This window comes from Neofelis nebulosa, chromosome 8 (genome assembly GCF_028018385.1).
Source record: "Neofelis nebulosa isolate mNeoNeb1 chromosome 8, mNeoNeb1.pri, whole genome shotgun sequence".
In the NCBI taxonomy this organism is placed as follows: Eukaryota; Metazoa; Chordata; class Mammalia; order Carnivora; family Felidae; genus Neofelis; species Neofelis nebulosa.
In genome coordinates this window covers 80,951,256-80,972,046 of record NC_080789.1, presented here as the reverse complement: position 1 = coordinate 80,972,046, position 20,791 = coordinate 80,951,256, and the positions used below count along the sequence as shown (strand labels likewise).

Below are 20,791 nucleotides of genomic sequence, written 5' to 3'. Positions count from 1 at the left end.
TAGCACTTTTTAAAGTTCCCAAATGATGTGACCAACAGTTTGTGATTTTAAAACAGAAATAAGCTACGTTATAATTTAAACTTTCACAACGAATTGAAAATTCTGTTTTACCTTTAATTAGCCTCATGTAGACATACCTTGGAGATATTGCGGATTTGATTCCAGACCACCACAATAAAGTGAATATTGTAATAAAATGATTCAAATGAATTTTTCATTTTCCTATTGCATATAAAAGTTATGTGTACACCATGCTGTAGTCTGTCATGTGTGCAACAGCGTTATGTCCAGAAAATATACATACCTCAATTAAAAAATACTTTATTTCTAAAAAACGCTTACCATCATTTGAGATTTTAGCTAGATGTAATTTCTTTTTTTTTTTTAAGTTTACATATTTATTTTGAGAGAGACAGAGACAGTGCAAGTAGAGGAGGGGCAGAGAGAGGGAGGGAGACAGGAGAATCCTAAGCAGGCTCCCACTGTCAGCACAGAACCTGACATGAGGCCTGAACTCACGAAGCCGTGAGATCACAACCTAAGGCGAAACCAAGAGTAGGGTGCTTAACAGACTGAGCCACCCAGGTGCGCCTAGCCATAATTTCCTTTTGCTGGTGGAAGGTCTTACCTTGATATTGATGGCTGCTGACTGATCAGGGTGGTGGTTGCTGAAAGTTGGAAGGCTGTGGCAATTTCTTAAAATAAGACAGCAATGAAGTTTGCCACATCAACTGACTCTTCCTTTTATGAATGGTTTCTCTGTAACATGCGATGGTGTTTGATAGCATTTTACCCATAATAGAACTTGTTTCAAAATTGAAGGCAGTCCTCTCAAGCCCTGCCACTGCTTAATCAGCTAAGTTGACCTAATATTCTAAATCCTTTCTTGTCATTTCAACAATTTTGACAGCATTTCACCAAGAGTAGATTCCATCTCAAGAAACCACTTTTCTGTGCTCATCCATAAGGAGTCACTCCTTATCTGTTAAAGTTTTATCATGAGATTGCAGCAGTTTAAATATAATAATAATGAAAAAGTTTGAAATATGAGAATTACCAAAACATGAGAGAAAGACATGAAGTGAGCAAATGCTGTTGGGAAAATGGCGCTGGTATACTTGCTTGAGGCAGGGTTGCCACAAACCTTCAATTTATACAAATGCAGTATCTGAAGTGAAATAAGATGAAGCACAATAAAGCAAGGTATATACGTGTATTCAATGGATTAGCTGACCATATCAAATTGGAATTCAGTTCTTTTAGTAAATCCTTATTCATACAACTTCAAACCATCCATTACAGGAACTGGGTGAAGAAAACCTACAATCCAATTACATAAACAACTTTGAGATCCAAACCTATTTTGTACTATTATTGTGTATTACACACTCATATTCTTATCTTTTTCTAACTTTAATAATGATATGTAATAATTTATATGTTTTTATTCTATGAATTCCCCAAAGAGGATTGCATTTCTACAAACATTTCTACTTTAAGACAGCCACGTACTTCTGTTGGTAGAGATAACTGATTATTTTAAAATCAGACAAACTTGATCAAAGCCCCAGTTCTGGTACTTCATAACAATGTGACCTTGGGAAGTTCCTTACATATGAATTCTAGTTTCCTCATAAATATAAATGGGGGAATAAACCATAGAACCTATTCATAGGAGTATTGGGATGATCCAGTAAGATAGTGTATATTGCTTGGCTGATAATGCTGCTAATAAATATTAGTTATTACATATATCATTGTTTTCCCAGCTTTTTAGCATAGCAATCTCAATGCATTATCATTATCTTACAGCTGATTATTAATTAGTTTACTTTTCAAGATGATACAATGTGAATTCTTCTTTCAATTTTCTTTTTAGAAATATCCACTTTAAGGGAAAGAGATGGTGGACCAGCCCTTCATATTCCTGGGCTCCTGTTAAAAAGCCAGCGTTCTTCTGTTCATTTAGAAAATAAATAACTTGCTCCAGATTGATGAAAGAGACATGTGAAATTCTGTTAAAGTACAGCAGAAAACAAAGCTAAAATTAAGCTAATGTGCTATATATGCCAACTTTTCCCATAATGTTTACTTAATTTTCTTTACTTTTTCTTTTATGTCATGATTTTTAAAATCTTTTATTCTGATAGTTAACAGTAGTAAAGTAAATGTAGATCTTGGAAGGCTTTTCATAGGAGCATGCCACATCAAAGATTGTTTACATAAGAATTTTCCTTTACTTGTTTAATTGTGCTTTTGTCTTGAAATTGTCATTCTTCATGATACACACTGGCTCAGACTTCACAGTTCTTTCATGTCTGTAGTTTTCTCTATCAAGGATTACTATCCAAGATGTAGGCTATCTTAATTTTTTTTGAGGATAACAAGCAGCTGTATTACTGTGAGCACTTTTTGTTTAAGTTGTCCTTAACAGTTGTCACTGTCAGGATTTCTTAATCCATTGGTTCTCACCTTTTTTCAGCACATAATAAATTACTTGTGATGCTTTTTTGAAATGCATATGCCAAGGCAGGTTTCCTCTCTGGAAATTCTAATTTGATGTTGATGGGATCCTAGTATGTATATTTTCTTTAAAGTTCTAAAAGTCATTCTGCTACCCTCTCAGGGGCAGTTATTCATTGTCTTATCCCTTCATATTTATTTGCCTGTCAAACTATTCTATTTCAACCTGTTTCCGTGTTTTCCCCATTTTTGTCATCTAATATTGAACCTGTCAAGGTTGTGTATATGTGTGTATTTCCCATTGAAATCACTGGGGAATTCTTCTGTAGAATAAAGATGAGAGATACTCTAACAGAGTTTAAGTGACTTTAGGAGGGACTGCTCTTTGATTTTGAAAATTAAAAAGTTAGCAAAAGTTTCAGCTATAACCAAAAAACTCGGATTTATTCTACATTAATTTTTTTAAACTTATGTCTTGGTTTTGCCAATGTGGGATAAGTGATCACAGTAATGAAGAGGGACTTCCAAAGGTAGTCCAAAGGTAGAGGGACTACCAAAGAAAGTAATATATGGAAAAAATACAGGTATATTTGCTAAAACAGATTTAATTTTGTAACTTAAGGAATAAGATGTCTTATTTTTTTTTAATTTTTTTTAACGTTTATTTATTTTTTTTGAGACAGAGAGAGACAGAGCATGAACGGGGGAGGGTCAGAGAGAGAGGGAGACACAGAATCTGAAACAGGTTCCAGGCTCTGAGCCATCAGCACAGAGCCCGACGCGGGGCTGGAACTCACGGACCGTGAGATCATGACCTGAGCCGAAGTCGGACGCTCAACCCACTGAGCCACCCAGGCGCCCCATGATGTCTTATTTTTTAAAAGAGAAATTATCTCACTTTCTCCACCTCTTACACAGATGTGTTTGTTTCTTTTTTATCTTTTTAGAAGTATCTCAGTATATATCTATTCAGTTAATGCACTGGATATAAGCACTTGAGCTAAAGCTATTTTAGATGCTGACACATTCTTAAAATGGCTTTTCTTTTTATCCTAAATAACTTTTGGGAAGAATTTTCCAAAGGAAGTAGTAGTTGACTCAGTGTGTTAAAGTTCAAAGCTGGAACTATTGCTAACATGCTGTTACAGTGAGTGGAAAGTGCTCAAGAAATTAAATTCAGCATATTGCTTTTATTTTACCTTACTTTGAGTCTCATTCATTAAAACTTCCAATTTGACATAAATAAGATATGAACATATTTCTTGGTTAACAGTTTTGTTTACTACTGTATAGAGACAATGACAACAGGCTCCTCCCCCCTTCCTTGTGTGTGTGTATGTGTGTGTGTGTGTGTGTGTGTGTGTGGTGTTTGCTTTAAGGTAGAACAGTTAGAAAAGGAGTTTTCACTTGTGAAATTTTTCTATACAGAGTTTTTTATTTCATCCTGAATTTACATTTACAAGTTATTTTCTTGGTTCTGTCACAACTTGTGTATTTTTTAAATTAAATTATACTCTGTTGTTTTTATTGTTTAGATGTAAGGAATTTGGATATTTTTCAAATCATAGCAGATATGAGAAGTATTGAAACTTATTGAATTTTGACCTAGTTGACAGATTAGCAAAAAATGGTGTATAGAATAGCCTGAGGGGCACCGGATGGCTCAGTTGGTTGAGCGTCTGGCTCTTGACTTTGGCTCAGGTCATGATCTCACAGTTCCTGAGTTCAAGCCCACATCAGGCTCTGTGCTGACAGCACAGAGCCTGTCTCTGTCTCTCTCTCAAAATAAATAAACTTAAAAAAAAGAATAGCCTAAAAAGGGGGCATTTAGGTGGCTCAGTTGGTCACGCATCCAACTCTTGGTTTCAGCTCAGGTCCTGATCTCATTGTTCGTGAGATCGAGCCCTGAATTGGGCTCTTCACTTACAGCATGGAGCCTGTTTAGGATTCTCTCTCTCCCTTTCTCTCTGCCTCTTCCCCCACCCTCTCAAAATAAATAACTAAACTTAAAAAAAAAAAGGAATAGCCTGAAAAAGACAAAGAAGAAAATGTAGTTTGGTTTAGGATTTATATGCACACACCAAATAAATTATAACTATACTGATTTAAGGTGTACTCTATGTTTCTTGGCCCTCTTGTGCCTAATCTAAACATTTTCTGTGTCCATTTTTTGGTGATACGTAGTTCCTGGTCATCTCATTCTTCTTAAAGAGTTTTGTATACAGTCTTCTCAAAATCTGAAGCTTTCTTTTCTCATGCTGGTGTTTTGTGTACACATGTTTCAGCCAAAGTGTATTTACAAAACTTATCCTTACAGATATCTTTATAGATATCTACACATCTCAAGATATTTCTATTAAACTAGATATTCACACACACACACCCATTCCTCTTTTAGTCTCTATTTCGGAAGCGTGACTGATGTATTGATCTTTAATTCTGTGTATTACAAACCAGATGCTAAAACCCAAAGAGTGCTTGACACATTAATAGTGCTTGTAAATACCATCTTGACTACTTTAATGAGAAAATAAGAATGAGTAGATTCTCTCTAGTCTTAGAACATCTCATGAAGAGAATTTCTCATGTATTTGTTTTTTCTTCTTGTTACGTTCAAATATGAGTATTGAATCAGATATGCCAGAATTTTTATATATTAGGCACATGAACTTTCTGTTATTCATAGCAGATGATGCAACATTTCTACATAAACTTAAGTTTTTCTGAAATTATCTTGATTAAAATTCTTGATATATTCATTTCCCATGTTAACCAACCTTGGTTTTATTGAAAGTGTCAGTCCTTTCCATTTTCTGTAAAGGTTAAGTATGTCTGAAATACCTTTTGGTTAAGGATTGCTTTGAGTTTTAGCAGTGTACCATATGTTAAATGCCAGGCTGAAGTATCACATGCCTGCTGTATTCCATTTTTCAAAGCATCTACTTGCTAGTGTTTTATTTGAACTCTTAAGTTGTTTGTACTGTTTTATAAGGGAGAGCATATTACATTTAGGAGACTAGTTTTTCCCAGGGTGTAGAATTACTTGTATTGTATAAAGTTCTGCTCCAAGGAGGGGGAAACAACTTTGTTTTCTCTTCTTTTGATATTTTCCCTTGATTAAAGATTGCTAGCTTTTTGTGCAGAGAGGGGAGAAATAAATATTTAGGATGTGTGAGACCTGTCCTTTATCTTTTTTTAAATTCCATTATTTTGTTAACCCAAAGGTATGAAATAAATTTATAGTTTCAGTTATTTGATTGAACAAGGATTCTCATAAATTCCAGCTTTTATCGTATGATCAGATTTTTCCTGGACAAATACAGATGTTTGCTGTTGCCAATAGACTTTGGCCTAACAGCATGCTAGATACTAGTGATTGGTTTGGAACTAACGACTTGGCTTGTCCATTCTTATCCCTCCCACCAAACTTAACCTCAGCAGAGGATTGAGAAAGTTTGGTAGTTGAGAATAACTCTGTGTGCCTCTGAGTTTCTTGGGCTAAGCCAGAATTTTGCATGCAAGGCTATTCTTGTGGTTTTTCCAGCCATGCCAAAACCAAAAGGCGTTGGAAATCTTGCAAGAGAACTTGTTCTAATATAGATTTAAAGCTTGCTTTTTTATATTATGAGTGGTATATCAGACTGAGAGTCAAAGGAATAAAGGGTAGAATACTTCATACTGTATTGAGGATATAAATTTCAAATTTCTGCTTCAAAGCAGATATTGAAAAATACCTCCAAAGATTAAAAAAATGTAAATTTGTGGGATTTATGTAGTTAGTTGTTTCTTAAGACATGTAAGACCTGCCTTTTCCCCATTGGTTATTATTGGCTTACCTTCTAAAATGCATTTTGAATGCTGTGGGTTCAATTTTTATATCACATCCGGTTAATATATGTAACTAATGTTGATCACATTTGAAAATTTTATCAATATGAGTCCTGCCCACCCAGATGTTGTTGATTCATTATAAGATTTTTGCCTATTATCATAAAAATATTATATTATTATCATAATAATAAAAAATACCAAAAATATTATCAAGCTACTCTATCATAAGTATCTTCCATTCATAGTAATACTGTCTCTCCATATTGACCTGAATGAAGTTTGACCTATTCTCATGGGACTGAAAGTTTTTTTTCCAAATTTTCCTTTTATCTAAGCTTATTAAATCGGTTTCTACATCTAGTAATAATGCTGGAAGAGTGATTATATTCTTTACAGAATATAATTTCTGTAACTATTCTAGTCAGTGTAATATATCAGTTATGTAGTTCTAACTCTCTCCTTATTCCAATGACCTGAATTGTCAGCAAGGTCTATCTGGATTCAGGCATTTTCAGTGTTAGTGCCTAAAAAGTGTTAGGGGAAAAATTGATGTGTGTGTTACAGATTTACTTTCATTAATTTTTATTTCTTTTCTTTTCTTTTCTTTTCTTTTCTTTTCTTTTCTTTTCTTTTCTTTTCTTTTCTTTTCTTTTCTTGTCACCAATATTCCAATTAGTGAAAGACTGCATATCATAGTTCTTAGAGGCAGAAAAGATAAACTGATGAAAGTTTTTCTTATTCAATTTTTTAAATCCAAATGAGTATCTCTCACAACAAGCTATTTTTAATTTTTTAAATCTTTTGCCTGTTTGAAAGGATACAAGAGAGGACTGATTACCTATATTCTTTGAATGATAAGACAGAGACTCTGAGGAAGGAAAGCAGAGATGTAATAGCCAGTGACATTTGGGACAGTAGCATCTTAAGATGTCTGTGATGTTTGTAATTAGTGTGTAACCCAGTATCATAATAAAAGGCTGGTTTTGATTTTATATTTAAGTTCTTGTTAATCATTAGCTTTGGGGATACTTTATATATAAGAATATAGATTTTATACCAAGGATAAATGATCAAACCATAGGATTTACCCTATTATTTTCAAAGTTATTTTTTTTGACAAGGTAACATATGTATGCATATGCAGTATAAAATTTGAAAAATATGGAAGCATCAAGTTCAAGGATTATTCTCTTTTCTTGCTTTAGCAATATATTCATGTAACCAAATGTTTTTAGTAATTAATCCATGGTAACAACCTAATGTAGGCCAATGTTCATCTAGCAAGCACCACTTTGTGCCATTTTCTAATGGTGAAATACTTCCATACCAGTTAGTATATTAATAATTCTTCTGAACCACTTTAATGATTTTGTTCCTTCCTCTGGGGCTTCTCTCTCACCGCATACAATCAAGCTGGAGCTTGGCATTGCAGGAGGTTTGGTATGTGCTCCATTACCGGGGATGGATTTCTGATTGTTTGGTGCCCAGTCTGGTTGATTTTAAATCTTTTACATATCACCTCAAATATTTTCACTTCTGTAGAAAAAGAACCCAGTGAAAGTATTTTACCTTGTCATCAACATTATTCTCTTTATGATGGAAAAAAAAACATAAAGGAAAATTTAAACTTCGTTAATAAGTCCTCTAATAAAATTGGTTTTAATGAAAACTCTAATCTCTCTCCATGTTGATGGCTTTACAGTGGGAAAACATTCTTTTCTAATCTTTGAGGTCTGTATTTAATGAATGATGAATCTCGATTAATTTGGAGGAAAATGCTTCACTTTAATGATCTTAAATCTAGTAAATGAAAAAAAAATGTTGATCCTCACTTGTATTTACCTAGCATCAGTTATCATGAAAAGTAAGGAATTTAATTCTCAGATACCAGCAAATGGTTAGAATAATCCTATATTGAAGTATCAACATAAAGAATTAAATTAGCATTCATAATTTCACAGAACTCCTTTGTCATCGGCAGAGAGGAAACTCTATTATTCTCCCCCTTTATTAAAGGTAAAAAAATCTTATGTAGAGAAGCATAGTACTTTTATCAAACACATAAGTAGAGGAAATTTTATATAAAAGCCGGGTCATTCAAAGTGTGATGCAGGGCTCTATTCAGCCAGTTATACTGCCTCCTTGGAACATTAATGCATGTGTATTTAAGCCAAATATTTCTGACATTGAGATAGGTTTCTTTTTTCCCATGGTCTCTGATATTTCAGAAAATGAGACGCATAGTTTTTGCTGCAACCAGGTGCTCTGTTGTTTTAGTCACAATTCTTTTTTTTTTCCTTCCTTCCCTCCCTCCCTCCCTCCCTCCCATCCTCCCTCCCTCTTTCTTTTCTTTCTTTCTTTTTCTTTCTTTCTTTCTTTTGTTCTTTCTTTCTTTCTTTCTTTCTTTCTTTCTTTCTCTCCTTCCTTCCTTCCTTCCTTCCTTCCTTCCTTCCTTCCTTCCTTCCTTCCTTCCTTCCTTCCTTCCTTCCTTCCTTCAACTGTAGCTCTTACTCAAGTCACAAGGAACAATATTGTGGCATCTGAGGGTGAGGCATATCCATATGGCAGCTTTTCAGAAGTTTAAAGTATCTGGAGGCAGACATGCAGAGGCTCTGTGCTGTACTTAATTTTAGAAACTTCTTAATTTTAATGTGTTGTCCATGGCACAAAAGAAATTTTCACTGGGAGACTTTTGTGGTGTTTGAGGTAACAACTCTTATGTTACTAGAATCCCTTAACAACAAGGCCAACAGGAATGATTCCCTCTGTCCTGAAGATTTTCTTTGGCTTTCACAGCGTCCAAAGCACTTTATAACATGGCTAGACTATATTGAATTTCCATGTTTAGATCTACACCCATAATTTAACATTTTTCTTTTTGAATTATATAGTACTATTGTATGCAATTCAAATATATAGAAAAACCTGAGGATCACTGCAATTCCAAATACTTGAAATCTGTAGCAGGATACATTTTTTGTAGCCTCAACATGACCTTGTTAATTTTCCTTTTTTAAATGAAGGAAAAGGGAAAGAGAAATCTTTTGGTTTTTAATCCATTTTTTCCCATAATTTTAGGTAGTAGCGTTTGTCCTGTTTTTTAAAAAGAACTGTGACCAAATTCATCACTATCACTCCTCAGACATACTTTCAAGAAAAGATGCACCTTCATTCTCCCCAAGAGAATGTTGAATTTACAGGACCTAACTTCTGCCAGCCAGGGTAGCAGGAGATCATGAACCTAAGCCTGAATTTGCAGCCAGTTTTGAGTAAATGAAAGCCTTAAGTCCATACCGAAGTCTTTTCTATAGAGAGTTATACTTCCTAATCCTTCTTCCGTTGCCCTTTTAAATCACCTCTCAATGATAGGTTTTAATCACGTTATTTGTGATTAAATAATCACATTATCCCAACAAAATTTTCTAAAATATCTAAATATTGTTTTCAGAGATAGCCTGATGTTCTCTTCTAACACATCCATATGTATATATCTCAACTGGATTACTAGCTCACTCACCAGAGGCCTTTTATATATATATATATATATATATATATATATATATATATATATATATATATAAAATATCAGTTTGATTTGTGATACATCAAACCTCCACACTACAGGTCATCAAAGCTATAGATTGATGTCTTAGGCCCCCAAATTGGCAAGAGATATTTTTGATTAGTCAAGAGTCATTGAACACTAAGACAAGTTGGAAACCAGGCTCAACATTTAGAGCCAAATTTAGTCAGCTGCCATCATTTGGACACTCTTGTCTTCATTTTTATAGTCTTTGTTGCCAATCTATTTATAAAATAGAGAAAGTTAAGTATTGTAAATGAACTGCATGCTAATAGAGTGTCCAGATGAAGTTCACGTATTACTTGCCAGATATACTTGTAAAACATCTATGGCACTTTTTTGTGAGAGTATGAAAAACACTCAGCTTGTTCTTATTAGGATTAACTCCTCATTACCAGAGAGGAAAATTGCATTACTCTTATTTATACTAAATAAAAAATGTTTTATACGTGGTACATTAATTATAAGTTCCTAATATTATTGTATCTGAGTTGCCCACAAAGATCAGTGCTATGGATTTTTATTCTTTCACAAATTGTCCATTGGTGGAGAAAGTTTTAATAGCATTTGAGTGCTTTTGCTACTTTGCTTTGCTTTGTTCAAAGATATTTTAAAAAATGGTTTATAGATGCTTCCTTGTTTAAATCCTTTAAGGGTTTCTCTTCTCATTGCAATTAGAATAGAATTAAAATGCCTTTTCATGGTTCTCCATAGTTCTGGTCTTCTACCTACTTTTCTGATCTCTGATTCACTTTTCAGGCACAGGGTCAACAAGACCACAGTCCTTCTGGTAAGAAATTTGACCTGGTTAAGGATAAAAAGAAGTCTGGTGTAGCTATAGCATCTGATGGAATTCTCTGGTTCATATGATCCACATTGGCCTTTTTTCTAGTTCTTGAACTCATCAGCCTTATTTCTACCCTTGGACTTTGCATTTTTTCCTTTGATGGAAATGTTCTTCCCCCAGACATTTTATATGGCTGAACTTCTGTTCACTTGTGACATCTCAACTCTATTTGTGTCTCTCCACAGAGCTCTTTCTTGACTATCCTTTTTAAAAATTGTCTTTTCCAGTATTTTTTTAAATCCTGTCTTTTTCTTCATAGCCTGTAACATCAGAAATGGTTTACTGTCTAACGTCCAATCTTCCTTGTCTTACCCACTCTCTGTATCCCCTTGCCAATAATGTAAGTTCAGGAGAGTCAAGCTCATGTCTGTTTTGTTCACTCTGTATCCCCAGTACCTAGAGCAGCACCTAGAATAAAGTATACGTTCAATGAATATAGTTGAATAAATGAAGATTAAATAAATGATGAAGGGGCTGTAAAAATAGAGTAAGTGCTTAGTTCGTGAAGAGAAATCTGTTTCATCTGGTTAGAACAGCTAAGACAAATGAGGAACAAAGTGGGTGGATCTGAATTCAATTCTTTGTTCCGTGGAGTCATTTTATATGATTTTGGGTATGTTTCTTAACCTCAATGCCTGTTTCTTTATCTGTGAAATAATGAGGTAGAGCCCATGAAAAAAAGATGGATGAATTGGTTGGTAAAATGACTGAGATTCATCATTTTTCCAAATGTATCTCAGTCAAGGAGGCTCTCCTTTTCGATAACAAACTTGCTTGCAGTATGTTTGAAAAGCTGAGATAATATTATAAGATATACTAATAGTTTAATAGCTTTGCAAAATTTAAAGTAATATTTTGTTTAAAAAGAAAAAAACATGAAAGTATCCCTTCAGAGTTTTAATGTACTCATTTTGCAGATATCGTTTAGTTTTGCTTATTGTATTTTTAGTTAAAAACTGGAAAATATCTGAAATATATTTTTGAAAAGCAAACTTACGTTTTTTCAAGAAAGGTGAAATTGTGCTTGACTTCAAATGACCCTTTACAACAATTATTTCGTACTACTGTAGTCAAAAAGCTGAACTAAGAATATAATTACAGACATCATTAACATCAAAGTTCTAATAGTTCGTCTATAAAGAGGCAAACAATCAGGCTTGGACATGCCAAAATTATGATTTATTTCTTCAGTTCATCCAGCACATATTTGTCTAATGTCTTCTGTGGGTGAGGTACTACTGCAGATATATTGGGTAGGTAAATGAGTGAATTGAACAAAAGAAGTTCTTCTAGGGCTTAAATTTTAGTCAGTCTATTTATTCTATCCTTTGCTTCCAGCTTGCTCTGTAACTTTATACCTTTCTTCATTTGCAAAATATGACTTAGAGGATTGATACAGAAAATTTGGGGGTGGCTTTTAAAATCATGTAATTACTGTTGCCTAAAATTAGCTACAGTGTGTTCTTTTGAGGTATATCCTAAATACCAACATGATATTAATGTTTTGGAGACCATCTGGTTCTTTAGACACATCTGCTTTGCAAATCTGGACAAGTCATTTAATTTGATCAGGCCGGATCAGATCTGTAAGTATTGGACTATTTCAAGGGAGAAGAAAAACTGGATTTGTTGAGACAGTAGACTGTAGTTTGGGTTGTAGTAGTATATTTTGGCTATACTTCTCCTTTAAATTCCAGCATATATTCAATTCCATTAAAAATATGTATCTACTGCTTATGGTATTGGTTGGAGTGGAGTGGTTTTTGACTTAATATATTTATTTTCTATGAGTCTAATAATTGTAGAATTTATAACATACTTTTCCTTCCAAGAACTTTGCGGTCCTTCACACACTTCATTTTATTTATTCAGAATTTGTCCTATGGAGTAGAAAGGATGGACATTTCTAGTCAAAAATAATAACTTAAAAATTGAAATACTTGGTAGGGATTGAATGTGCTTAGCAACGAATTTGGTAAATGAACTTGGTAGTTACAGTTTGAAGCTTAGTGAACTTTCCAGTGAATATTGGTATTGTCCGTAATATGATTTGTATAAAAAATATTCATCCTAGTACAAGGATCATCATTCACCAGATACCTATTACATGTGTGCGCTGTGTATGATTAATAGCAAATTATAATTCCTGCACTAAAGGAACCTACACTCTTGTTCACATATTTGAAATTCTTTTCAAAGAGGTATGGTTATTGGTTTTCCTTAAACTCAATGAATTAAATCCCCTAGGATGACACAGGCCATCCCTGATAGAACTGAGGCTAAAACCTAAATATGTTGAAAACTAATAAAACTTTCCCTGCCTTTAATAACATTTTTTTCATTACAGAATATGTGGATACATCTTTCTTTTTCTCCTCTGCATACCATGAGTCTTCATGCTGTATCTTTGTTGAGAGTAGTTTAAAATAGCTTATAAAGGAAATAATTCTTTCAGACACCTCTTTATAGTGTTGTTCCTTGTATCTTTGATATTTATAGACAAAACTACAGAGGAAAAAAAATACATTGCAGGAACTGTTAAGATTAATGTTCATTTTTATACTTACACAAAATAATAAAGGCAATTACTATCGTATATTACATTGGAACATAACTATCCAGTTATATAATGATGGATCATACTGTAAAAGCAGGTGGCTACTGTCAGTTTGTGTTTTCACCATGTCCATAATGATTAATATTGTAGTTGTGAGTCAAGTTTTTGGAAATTACCTGTTTTGTTTGGACTGTGGCACCGATAATACAGTGTTGAGTAGTATTAGACCAAATTTTAAAACTCTCTTGTTATTACATACAAGGTTTTCTTATATCTGGCACCTGCTTAGTTTGCTACCTTCCTGCCTCCACTCTTAACTCCAACTATTCTTATCTATTTAATATTCTTTGCATATAACAGTGAACCTTACAGGCAGGCTTCGGGCATCTTTTCTTTAATACATACCTTGCATATTCCTGTGGTGTGTAGTTATCTAGAGAATATTTCTCTTCAACAATAGACTGCACTCAGTGAGGAGAGACTTTTTTTAAATCCTTGTATTCCTAGTATCTTCATTCATGTCCCTTATGCAGATGGGTGGATTTAAGTAACTGAATGGGGCTAAGATGAGAGGTTTGAACTATATAAAAGGCTGGTTACTTCTGCATAGCTTTTCGCCATGTTCCATAACCATACCTTTGGCTCTTATTTGACTCATTGTCCTATAGTAAGTACTTGCCTCCTTGAAGTTTGGATGAAAATGAGCATATGGTGTACAAATAAATTACTAGAAAAAAATACTGTTTAATTGTGTTTCTTAATAATGGTGAGAAAATGTTTTGTTTCACTAACTTACCTGTTCCTCCTAAGGAGGAATCTACTAAAGATCTATATAATCTATGAAATCTACTAAAATTGGTTAAACTGTGAGATTATTTGAAACCATGGCAAATAGGAAAGTGAAAACAGTTTTTTCCATTAAGCAAAACAGTCTGTCATATCCAAATTCCCAGAAAAGAATGGCATTTTTCTATCTATGAAAGATGTCATGAATATACCCAAGAGAATTGTTTATGACTATACTGTTCTTTAAATTTCCTGAAGTCCAACGCTATATTATATTTTACCAAAGGTAAATTATAATTTTACATTATCGAATCACAGTTTAAGTGGTTAAATTTTGTGGCCTTATATAAATTAATCATTATGGAATCTTTAGAGGATGTATAATGAATAAATGAAGGGCTAAAGCAGTTCGGTAAAGCACTTCTTTAAATTTTGGTTAAACCTCAGTCAGAGCTTTATTTTCCTTTACCAATTTCCTAGTAATTATGCAGCTTCAGAGTGACAACTATTGAATTATAGGAGCGGTAGCATCATCAGACAGTTTAACATTTGCAAAAGAAAGTTAATTATCTGAAAAGTTGAGACTTATCCTGAGGTTTAAAAAATATTTTTGTGTAAGTTTTTAAAAATACATGCATATTTATTTATTTAGCTCCTTAATGCATGTTGTTTCCAACCAAGTAAATCTATTTTCAAAACAGAGATTATTGAAGAGATTTGGCTTATTTTTCTCTTCTTGGTGAATGTGCCAAAGGTCTGTTTTCTATAAGACATGTGTCTGTTTCAACTTACTATTTCGATTATGAGTAGTTTATTATCCAGAGAGACCTTCAAAAATAGAATATTTGCTAAAGAATTCTTATGTATATGGTTGAATACATATTTTAGAATGATTTAGAATTTATAAATAGCATGTAATATAATATTGGGGACATGTTAAGTATAACATATAATGCTTTCATAAAAAGGAAAGAAAAAAGATAATAATGTATTAAGCATTTCCAATAAGGAAGTGAGTGGGTGGAACATCTTCAAATGCTGATTTGGCTTCCCTTAAGATAGTGTTAACGTCTTCATATTTAGCTGACTGAGGTTCCAGCATTTACACTACCCACTTAAGTTTGTCCAGTCTCCCAAGTTTTATTACTCCTTATGAATACTGCCTTGAGATTCTGACTTCCACACTTTGACTTCTACCTTTTTATATTAGGGGCGTGAACTTCCTGGGGGGCAGTTCTTTTATGTATGAAATTGCTCAGAGTTTCCATCTGCTTTCACTTGACTTGTGGTCTTGAAGATCATGCTTGGCCCATGGGATATTACAGTGTGCCGAGAGGATGTGGAGTTTTGTCAGCCAGTGAAATATGTCTGTTTTTTTTTTCTTTTTCTTTTTCTTTTTTTTTTTTTTTTCAGCAGCTTTCATACACTCCTCATCCTGTGTGGTCTTCACTGAACTGAATTTATATTTAACAGAACTGCTCACCCTCTTTATCATCTTCTATGACTTGGCCTTTTTTAAGGAGAAGGTGTGTGGAAGTAACATCGGAGCCAAAAAACTGTAGTGTTGGCAATAGGAAAACTTAAAACCGAAAGCTTAAAGTAGGTTATATATGAATGTGTTCAATATTCACAAATGTGTATTTTGTAATGCAGAAGAGTGTTGTATTTCAGATATGTACAACTGTCAAAAAAAATTCCCATGCCAACAGTAGACTCCAAGTTTTGTCTGAGATCCAAATGACTTTTTTGCTTGTTTTTAGGCACTACTGCAGTCTTCAGTTAAGCAACAAGTAGAAGCTATTGAAAAACAGTACATTTCTGCAATTGAGAAACAAGCACACAAGTGTGAAGAGTTGTTAAATACTCAGGTAATAAAATTGCACATCCATTATATATTTATACTTTTCTGACTCTCCTCCCCTGAGAGCTCTATAACTGTTTATTCAGTTTCGTGCCATTTACTTTCCTTGGTGTATTTTGGAGGAAAAAACTATGCTTATGTAAACTCAATGTTAAAGTTTGGGAATTTTATGAAAGACTAAAAATAGAGCTAAAGGCCTAAAATATGTGGCTTTCCACCAAATTAATGATTCTTATGTTAATTTCTGAGTTACAGTATTATTCATCAAATAACAGAGGCAAAGAGATGACTGTGAACGTATTATGGCATGTGAAATGATTTTTAGTGCTATGAGATTTATAAATAATATTTGCATTTTTGAAAGTACTTATTTATGTTTAAGTTACCTTTCATTGCATATAGACATTGGTTTCTATTTGAATTTTTCCATTAAATTTGTTTCTTTTCTTGATTTAATGTCTTAGAAGACATAAAGACCTGATTACATTGAACAATCAGTTGAGCATTTATGGAGGTGTTATAGTGTAAATAATATATTCAAGAAATTCCCAGAAACACTTGTAAATAACATAAAACTTGGTAGGTGAAAATAAAACCAGCTTTGTTTAAAGGAACTCTTTTATATCATGAGAAAGCATACTGAGAATTTGGAAAACAAAGTTAGGTGTAGAATTTAAATGGAGACATAAATATGCTACCCTATTACCAAGATTAGGGTCAATTCTATTAAATATTTTTCAGTGTCATTTTAATAAATGGCTTGGAAGAAGAAATACATAGGGAATTTTATAAATTTAATATAACAACTATACTCTTTTGGGTGTCGAAATACTAGGTCACCAGAACTATGAAGTGTATGATTTTGTGAATGGAGAGAAAAATCATGGAGAAGAGTTAAGGTCACAGAACTGTGAAATAGCATAAAGCATGTATTAGCGAGGGCAGGGCAGGTCATGCCCTGTCTCTCTGGCTTCAGACAGCAAAGACTTATATCTTACTCATGCTACAGATACAGATACAATGTCTTGGGCCCTAGTCCCATCTTGTCTTCACCCTAGTGTAGTTCCTATGTGGAACAATACCTTTTAACATTGCAGAATGAATAGAAGCCCAAATATCCTACCAGTAATTAAATATTCTGGACTGGAAATGACGCTTCTACTCTCAATTTATATCAGTAGTGCTTTACTTCATCATAATGAGGTCAGGTAGTGAGATCCTACTATGAATATGAAAGGGAGGGAACAGGAAATATTTGGTAAACAGCATTAATTATGCCACAGTTGGCTCTTATGGTTGCCAAATATTCCCAGTTTCCATCTTACTGGCAAATTTGCTTACCCTGTCTCCTTGGGAGAAAATCTGAAAGTTCTTTCCAAGCTATGGCCTCAAGCTCAAAAGTCCAGGATCTTTGGATGATAGGTAGGGAATGATGTACCATAGTGTATACATTATCAGATCCAGATATATAGTCCCTTTTGATCTAAAGAACTAGAAACTAAAATACATGTTGTTTACCTTCAACATATTTAGTATATAGTAGCAAGATAAAGGTATTTACTGTAAACACTCTCAGTAGGAAGGATGAAGAATCAGATGAACAGCTGTCATTAGTATGTAGCAATTCTAAAATCTCAATGGACAGATTAAATAACGTGTGTTGTGGGGATAGGATTGCTCTTTGATTGACCATGATTCTGTTTAGGCTTTAGGGACAGAGTTTCTAGTCCATTGTTCTTCATGATCTTGTAGGTTTTAAATTCTTCAATATCTTTGTTGGCAATATCTGAGTATTGGTGAGTATGCCATTTCTTAGCCTGCTTTTTGACTGTAGAAAATTGGGAGAGATGGGTTACTTTAGATGGCAGATTGTGGCAGTTCAGAATAATGGTTCTTTTGGCTCCTTATCTGTTTGATTACAATCAGCTCCATTTGTGAAAGGTAAACCCACAGTTATTTTAGAGAACTACTTCCTACATTTAATTTGTTTATATGATTTTACCCCTATGGTTGTCCATTTTTCTATGTCTCTCTCTTTTTCTGATTAAAGATAACTTTGTTTATCAAGCATGGGTTTAAGAAATTCCAGGGGTCTCTTTCTCCAGACCATTTGTTCCAAATGAAAGTATATAGAGGACAGTAACAGTAATAGGCTTATTAGGTCTGTGCTTGGAGACATTTTAATCCATTGCATCCTTAATAGTGGGTGTAGCTAACATATACTTGATTCAGTACTTGCTGTAAGATTGAATGTAGTTGGCCTTTTGTTGCTCAGAGACCTTCTCAGTTGTTTCTTTTTACAAGTTGACGTTGGGAAGATAGTTATTCCTGCAAGTCCCCAAATTTCTGAACTTTTTTTGTTACCTGTAATTCGATTCTTATGAATTGTCTTCTTCCTGTGAATTCATTGCTGAATTTGTCTTTTTCTTACAATGCCTTATCGAAAATAGCCAATAACAGAGCTAATAAATGAATTCAGCAAAGTTGCAAGTTAAAAGATTAACACACAAAAATCAGTTGTATTTCTATACATTCTTGATGAATATTCAAAAAAGAAATTAAGAAAGCAATTCAGTTTACAATAACACATTAAAGAATAAAATACCTCGGAGTAAAGGAGGTGAAAGACTTGTCTGCTGAAAACTACAAAACAGGCTGAAAGAAATTAAAAATAACCTAAGTAAGCAGAAGGATATCCCATGTTCATCGACGATTTGGAAACATTAGGTGAAGAACAGTCTAAGACTACCTCAGGATATTTAGAGTATATGATATTCAGTGTGATGAAATGCCATTTAAAAACCAAACACTAAAAGGGGATATGATTAGTAGGCCAAATCACATAAAGTATATAAATGGTCATCCCACACTTGTTTTTCTAATCATATTTCATTAGATGCCATTTGAAATTTGAAATTAATAAATTTAATTTAACAAGAATAATAGCTGGATGGTTCCTTAGGAATAATTTAATTTAGCCTGTGTGTGTGTGTGTGTGTGTGTGTGTGTGTGTGTGTATACACATGCATACCTTTCCCTTTTTTTATTGTTTTTTTTTTCAAATTGAGAATTTAAGGGAAAAGCAAGTATATTCAGAGTAGTTTCAAGCAGATGCTCAGAAATCTGACTGCTTGATTTTGTCACTTAACTGTGTACTATGGAATGTCCTTAGCCTCTCTGTGCCTCATTTTTCTTACCTGTAAAATGTATATACAAGTAATTCCTACCTCATAGTATTGCTGTGAGTATTATATGACATCAGACCTGCATAGTGCTTAGAATAGAACTTAGCACATTCTAGGTGTTCAGCTGGTATTGGCTGAATTATTATCATCTTTGCTATTCTTGGTCAAGATCATTTGTATGGCTCCTCCCAGAACCAAGGTTATGACTCATGTTTTCTAATTTCCAGTCTGTAGTAGAAAGGCTACTTATTTGTAGTTCATGTTTTATCTTGTGTTTGATTTAAAAAAGTGGCCTTTAAATTTTTATTCATTTGTCTTGGGGCCTCATCTAGTATTTGAATGCTAGACCAACTTTTTGTCCTTCTCTCTCTTCCTTATTTAATGAGGGCCTTTTTTATGACTGGCATTCTGCTGGAGTATATGAATATAATATGAGCAAGACACAGCCCTTTTATTAAGCAGGTGGAAACATGACATTATTGTAAAACTATGGTAAGTTATGATAGAATAAATAATTATGTTATATTAAAGGGTATGTAGTTCCTTCATATAGGGTAAGGGAAGACTTACTGGACTAATGATGAGTTCTCTCAGGGTTCATGGGTCTAAGTGAGGTCAGAACTGAGAACTTAGCATGAGAGAGGTAGATGGAATAACATATTCACAATCCTTTAAATGAGAGATTATAATATAAATGCTTGGCAAGGGTGGGTGAGGCTATTTAAGACTGCCAAATGAAAGATTATTTTATGCAATAGAAAGGATAATAAAGGACCTTGTCTGACAGGAAATTGGGTCCTTAAGACATTACTAGAGACGTGACATTTGTTTGGATTTACATTTTAGTCATAATTACTCTGGCTAAAGTTTATAAAAATGAATTGATGAAAGACAGTATGAGAAGCACATAACAGCTTCTTAAACAGCCATTACAGTTATCCAAGTAAGAATGGTGGTGGCCCAAAGTAAGGTGGGTGCGTGGGAAAGAGAGATTTTGATGGTTTTGAGTCATATTAAGGGAACAGAAACCAGAGAATATGTGGGAATAAAAAAGAGGAAGTAAATGTTGATTGATAAAGGATATATTTACACACACACCAACACACACATTTTATATACATAAATATGTATTTATATACATAAATATATTTTTGTGGATGATGACCAGATTTTTGGTTTTGGCAGTGCAGTGAAATAGGAAACTTAAGACCTGGAGCATGGTTAGGGTTGAAAATTTTGTGTTTTAGACATGTTGAGTTTATAGTGCCTGTGGAATATACAAGATCAGAGTGCATAACAGAGTTGAATACAGAGTCTAGAACTATGAGAAATCTGGTTTTGAATTAATTTGGAAGTCAGAAGTATATAGAAGGTCATTGAAAGTATGTCTGTGGATGAGACCAGAGGATATATAGAATGAGAAAATAAATTCCATCTAGGGTCCTGAAGGACCTCAATAAATAATGGATAGGCTAAGAGAGCTCATGAAGGAAACTGTAAACTGTCAAGAGAAAAAGGAAGAAACCAAATGCCTAGTATACCTAAGTCACAGGAAGAGAGCATTTTACAAAAAAGTGAGTGGTTAGCATTTTCAAATGATGTAAAATAAGTAAGTAAGGTATGGATTTACAAATGACTGCTGGATATGACAACAAGAAAGTGTCATTAACAAGAATAG

General features: G+C 33.7%; 1 protein-coding gene across 20 annotated transcripts in view; it reads left to right on the top strand.

The window, feature by feature from the left end:
- Positions 1-20,791, top strand: part of CCDC91 (coiled-coil domain containing 91) — a 353,160-nt gene that overhangs the window by 196,862 nt on the left and 135,507 nt on the right. For all 20 annotated transcript variants that reach the window (XM_058743233.1, XM_058743225.1, XM_058743235.1 and 17 more), the window contains one exon: positions 15,828-15,935. In XM_058743233.1, coding sequence (XP_058599216.1) covers positions 15,828-15,935 — 108 coding nt within the window. The remainder of the gene's footprint in view (positions 1-15,827; positions 15,936-20,791) is intronic.